This window comes from Emydura macquarii, unplaced genomic scaffold, assembly GCF_026122565.2.
Source record: "Emydura macquarii macquarii isolate MOO-44397 ecotype Brisbane River unplaced genomic scaffold, CSIRO-AGI_Emac_v2 contig_306, whole genome shotgun sequence".
In the NCBI taxonomy this organism is placed as follows: domain Eukaryota; kingdom Metazoa; phylum Chordata; order Testudines; family Chelidae; genus Emydura; species Emydura macquarii.
Genome location: NW_027130443.1, coordinates 14,779,827 through 14,785,826, shown reverse-complemented (window position 1 = coordinate 14,785,826; position 6,000 = coordinate 14,779,827). Strand labels below are relative to the sequence as shown.

At 58.8% G+C, this 6,000-nt stretch overlaps 1 protein-coding gene across 1 annotated transcript in view; it reads left to right on the top strand.

Moving 5' to 3' along the window:
* LOC137162474 (uncharacterized) overlaps positions 1-6,000 on the top strand; it is a 30,733-nt gene continuing 24,733 nt past the window's right edge. The window contains exons 1-3 of the mRNA XM_067562342.1: positions 1-148; positions 879-940; positions 4,880-5,037. Coding sequence (XP_067418443.1) covers positions 1-148; positions 879-940; positions 4,880-5,037 — 368 coding nt within the window. The remainder of the gene's footprint in view (positions 149-878; positions 941-4,879; positions 5,038-6,000) is intronic.

Below are 6,000 nucleotides of genomic sequence, written 5' to 3'. Positions count from 1 at the left end.
ATGGTGGGGAGCAAAGGGAACAAGGAACAACCCCACATCAAAGCCACAGGAGTGGCTGTGGGCTGGGTCAGACCAAAGGCTCATCCTGTCCTGTGCCAGACTCTTCTGAAGATGGTAGCAGAATGGAAAACTAGAGAGAACCTGAAAGGTAAAGTGTTTCCTCAAACCCTGTTAGAGGCTTGCTTATGTCCTAAGCCAGGACTGTTTGTCCTCACAAGGTTCTGTCCCATCATGTGGTTGCAGATGTTCTCGTTACCCCCACAAGGAAGGCTCATTTTCATCTGAATCCTGCTAACCTCTGGGACTCAGCCAGACCCTGTGGCAGTGAGTTCCAGAGGCTAATTGTGCATGATGTAAAGAAACAAAGTGCTGCCTTTTATCAGTTATTTAAACTTCGACTGTCCCCTTGCTCTTGTATCACAAGCAAAGGTGGCAACTGACTAGCAGCCAATGCTCGCCCTGCGTAGACAGGGACTTCCTGTCCTGGCAGGAGGCCTGGCTGACAATGAACTGGGTTCAGAACAGGTGTGAGTGACAGGCAGCAGCTGACCTGCCCCTTCCCTCACAGCCATTCCAGCTTTGTCACCACTCATGCTTGAACAGTGCACTGGACGGTCCGGTCTGGACCGGAATCAGCGCCCAGCTAAAATTGCTGGCTGGACCAGCTGCATCTTCACCTGCTGGCTTATCCAGAGGAGACTCTTGCCTGATGTGCAGCAGATGTTTGCTGGCCCTGGCCACTGGGAATCACTTCCACTGATCAGCCCGGGATTGAGGGGCTGCCATCCCCATTGAGGGATGCGGCAGTGCTCATTGGGAGGAGGCTGCTTTCTCACGTTCCTGCTGCCAGCTGTTTATTAATGCCTGTTTGTTCCCAGGTAGGTGGGAAAATGTCCCCATGTCCCATGTGCTGGCCAAGGTCAGTGGTTCCTGGCTCCAGGTACAGGCAGCTGTTCTGATCCGTGCTAGTGCCTGCCACATCAGCCTCCTAGCACAGCGCCTCTGGACTCCCCTGGCCTGGCAGCGTACTCAGACTTGCTCAGTCCTGCCTGCTCTGCCCAGCCTATCGTGTGCTGCACCAGCACCATGAATGTGGCTTGCTGAGGGGTTGCTAAAGGCTTCAAGCAGAACACTCTGCATCCACTTAGCCCCCCCGTCCTGCTGCAGAGCACCCCAAATCCATCACACTACCCGAGCCGGGAGCACCCTCTCTGCAGGCGGCCAATGGCAGACGTGGCTCTCAGGACCCAGCATGGCTGGGTGCTCCTTCCTGCCCAAGGGCAGAGCCTCTCCGTGCTATGACCTAGCTCATCTCATGGCTGTCCCTGCCTGGCCCATCTCTGGTAGTGCCACGTTCCTTTGCTTTTACTGAGAGCCTGCGTCATGGTGCCCATTTGTGCAGCTTCGCTCCCCACAATGCCAGCTGTCCCATCCGTGCGGCTGCTGTTCTGCACGGTCCCCAGTCCCAGCTGGCGTTTGCTGGGAGATCGGGAACGTGTCCTATCACTCTTCTGCGAAGGGGTCGCAATTTCTGCACTTGCAGTTGTGACTGTCTTGGCTGCGTGACCCAGGATGACAGAACAGCTGGCTCCTCGCCCGCAGGTTTCTGTTCCCTTCAGACCGATACAAAATGCGGGGGCAGCTTGTGGCATTTGATGCTTGTTTCCCTCCCTGCCCATGCTGGAGTCCAGCAGGATATACGGAAAGAGAGAAGGTAAAGGGCTAAACGAGATGTGTGCTGCGCTGATGCCATCTAGTGCTTCTCACAGTAAGGGGAGAGCCCCCTTCGTATTCGTGCCGCTGGCTGCGAGTTGGCACCAGGTCATGGGACCGAATACAGACCTCACATGAAATAGCTTGAAATAGCTCAGCCACATTTCAGACTCGGCTATGTATTGCTTAAACTACGACAGCCGTGTGATCTGGCCTGACTGCAGCAATGCATCAGAACCACATCAGGTGGTGTGCACATGTCCCCCGGGACTCAGCCACTGAGCTCAGCACCAAACCTTCAGGCTCTTCGGTGTCACGCAGGCTCGTTAGACACAGGAGCCGGGTTTGACGCTCGTAGCTGGTTGGGGGCTTTCTCCAAGTTCAGCGCTGTTGGGCTCCTAGGTTTTGGTTCAGGCCCATTGCTTGTTACTGGGAATTCAGGGAGGCACTAGACCCAGATCTGTCAGGTTCATGCTTCTTCCCTGGTGAAATCCCCTGTCTCCTTGATGAGGCTCTGCATGGAATCTAGTCCGTGGCTCTCGTGGTTCCTGGACAGGGCAGAGTCAGTGCTACAGTGCCTCTTGCACAAGGTCTTCAGACCAAATGGTTAATCCGTGAGAGACTCAGCAGGTGGCCTGCAGAGCCGGATGCTGCAGTGCCCAGGCTGTGCTTACACCAGCCTGTTCCTGAGGACAGGGGCCTGCCTCCAGCTGTTGTCCCTGGAGCTCTGTCTGCTCCCTCCATGCTAGTAACATACTGGCACTGTCTACACTAGTGCTGCTCCCATTGCTACCTCCGCTAAGCAGCACCGCTGCTGGCAATGGCCAGTGGGGGCAAACGCAGAGCCCCGGCAGCGTGGGGATTGCTTTAAAAAGAGCAGCTGCAGGCGCCACCACCGAGGGCCTCACCCCGTAGCACTGGCCTGAGAAGCATGTGAACAGAGCCGCCTGCGCTGACGTGCTTTCCCAGGCAAGTGCGCAGCAGAGGCAGTCTGTAGGTATCGCAGGCGTGCTGGCTGGGAGGCAGGGTCCTAGTGAAAACATTTACCCCTAGAACAGGAGGGGCTGGCTGGGCCACAGCTCCCACCAATCTGTTGGGTGCAATTAAAAACCCTGAACGTGCTGCATCTCCCCAGCCATAGTCAGCAGCTGTATGCCCAGGAGAGCAACCCTCGGCCTCCTGCTGCTCTCTGGCCTCAGGATCCCATGGCTTTGTCTCGGGGGTTTCGGTAGCTGCAGGACAGTGCTTGCCAACCCTTCCTGTTTCAGCACGTCGCAAAGCAGAACTGCATTCTGCTGAGAGGCGCCTGTCGGGATCACGGGGCCCTGGGCCGGACCTGAGACACTGACACTGCAAACGTCTGCAGCCGATGGTTCCGCAGACACAGCGCTGCCCCTCACTTTCAAAACACACACACACTTCCCTAGCTGCTGCGAGGAGCGAGGAGGGCTTCTGCAAATGTATGTATGGGGGGAGAGGAAAACGCGTGGGTCCGGTGGGGAGATGCACTGGTAGCCCGGGGCTAGTGCCCACAGAATCTGAATGTTTCTTTCTGAAATGGCAATCTGCGCACTAATGAATGATGCTGATGTTTTAAATTGTCATCATTAGCCTTCAGAGTCAATGTCCTCCTAAGCTGTGTCCGTGGGTCTGCTTGTCTGTCTAGCTGCAGGCTGGGTGGGATGGGGGAAGGTCTTTTCGCTCAGCCCTATCTGCAGAGGATTAACAGGCAGCAAAGTGTGCTTTTGAAAACACAGACTTGCAGCACGCGCTAAGAGCTGAGGCTCGATGCGGCACGGGGGGATCCAGGGGAAAAGGGAGCGCGCTGTGGCCAGATGGGGTCCTAGAGGCTGGAGGGACAAATGTGTGAAGCTGCCCTAGGGCAGAGCACAAACACAGCCATTCTCAGACCTTCCTGGGCATCATCCCAGCCAGCGTCACACCAGAGAAGCTGCTCATGCCCCTACTGCACTAGGGATGTGGGGCAACTGCTTCTGAAGTGGTGCAAGCTGCTGGGTTGGGCAGGAGGGAGAGGTTGGCGCTGGGCGGGGGGAAGGGGGCAGCAAATGTACAACAGGGAGCGGGAGGCTAACGGCACCTGGCTACATAGCCGATGCTCCTCTTGCTAAGATGTTCTGTGCTGCAGTAGCAGGTTGCACCCCCAGTCTGGAGCAGGACGCCATAGTGCTCATGCAGCTCACTGCGCACGCTGGAGTCGGCTGAGCGCTCTCCCGCGGGGCGGAGCAGGAGCAGGTGCATGGCAGGGGGTGATGCCAGGCAAGTGAGGGCAGGAGAGAGCAAAGGTGACTGTTTGGCCTAAGAAACTCCCAACAAACTGTCCCAGGAAAGGGCCAGGGCATGCGAGGGTTCCCCATTCCCTGACCTTTGGGGCACCCTGGCCTCTCACTGCCTGGGGCTGTTTATACACAGCAGCAGCTGCAGCTTGCTAGGTGCAATGCAGACAGAAGGCAACGTCCCTTCCTTGCTTGAGCTGAGGCTGCCTCGCCTCCCCCGAGGCTGGGGCACCCTGCCCAGTGTGGGGCGCTCCTTAGCTCAGGGTCTTGCAACCTGCAGAGGAATTAAACCTTAATTCCTACTCACCCTGATGGTTTCCTGGAGCAGAGGGTGACAGCTCTTCCAAGCACTGCCACAGCCACAGCCTGAGTAATTGGAGCACGAATGACGCGTGTTCTGATTAGGGCTGGGGCTGGACACAGCCCAACGCGATGCTCACATCAGGTAGGTTGCAAGGCTATGCCAGGAAGGATCCTGAAATCTTGCCCTTGGTGGATTTGATCCAGAAACCTCCATGTGGCAGCACCTGTCAAAGGGCTTGCAGGGCCCAGAGCAGGGCTGCCTCAGCCAGCTGGACAGTGGTGCGGGGGGGCCCCCGACTTTACCTCTCCTGGGACCCGCTGCCAGAGGGAGGGCGCAGCTCAGCCCTTCAGCTATCCAGCTGCCAGGGGCGGTGGGTCCATTCAGGCTTGCAGCCAGCCTGGTGCCCAGACGAGGAAAGAGTCCTTGTAGCATCCGACTCCCCCCGCTTGCTTGGTGAGCAGAGGGTGGTCTGTCCTGCTGGTGTGACTATCTGTCCACATTTAGACAGCGCCAGGTGCTGTACAGCATGCTGCAGCACTGCACTATCCCCCCTCTTCCCCGGCTGCAGGCTCTGTCTGCAATTGGCATTCCTGTTTGCGTTCATGGCACACTGCGGGCTGCGCAGGGCTTCGTGCAGACCATGCTCCACAGCCCGGCAGCAGCCCACAGCGACACGGCCGTGCTCCAGAGAAAAGAGCACAAGGATGCGGTGCTGGAAAGCATAAGGCAACCTTCCCTCGGGCCTTGCTGCCTGCCGCGGAGTGCTGAGCGCTTGTGTGCAGGCGAGTGCCACGTGGTTTCTCTTTGAGCAGAACAGGAAGCCATTTGTGGCGGTCACTGGCCACACGTCCACTGCTGACTTGGGCTGTGCTGTGAGCTGCCGCCCTGGGCACCCCCGGGGGGCTTCTGGGCCTCTCCTGTATGTCACCCAGCAGGTGTCTGCAAGCAACCGATCTCCTCTGTCTGGGCCCGGGAGGGGCGGGTTTGTTTGTGACTCAGGAAAGGGAAGTGGCAAGCTGATTGAGCCACAACGGCTGTCCCGGGGAGATGAGCCTGGACGCTGTGTCTTGTCCCAGCACCTGTCAGAAGCCGGGGGCATGGGGTGAGGAGACTGCAGCCACGGCTTGCTGGGGAGAGGCCGCCCACCTCCTGGGTAAGTCATGTGCATGGGCTTCGTCCCCCACCCCGGGCCCTGGGTCATTGATTGATGGCTGCACTGGCCTGCCAGAGACGCGACTCGCTGCGGGGCAGAAGGGCTGCGTCACGGGCTTTCGTAACTCACTTCCCCCCGTTGGAGTCTTGCTGCAAGGACTGGCCAAGGGCTCCTGGGATGTGGGGCTGCAGGCCGAGCGGGGGAGATGTGTGGGGCGAGGGGGGAGAGGTTGAGGGCAGTGGCTGTCACGTGGGGCCCCGCTCTGTGGAGGGGGCACTGGCTGGGGCCAGCCACTGGGGGGAAGATGCTCTTGGTTCAGGTACTGAAGTGCCTGGTGTTAGCAGGTCGTGCGGTGGGAGGCGTCCCAGTGCGGCTGGGCTGGAGAAGGAGCTGGGGTTTGGGCAGATGCTGCAGCTGCCCCTGTCTCCAAAGCAGGGCGAGGTCCCAGTTGGCGGGTGTGTCTGGCCTCCTCGCGGTAGCTCCTGACCCCCCCAGCCAGCAGTGGACTGCAGCCTGCACCGGGGCGAGAGGATGGG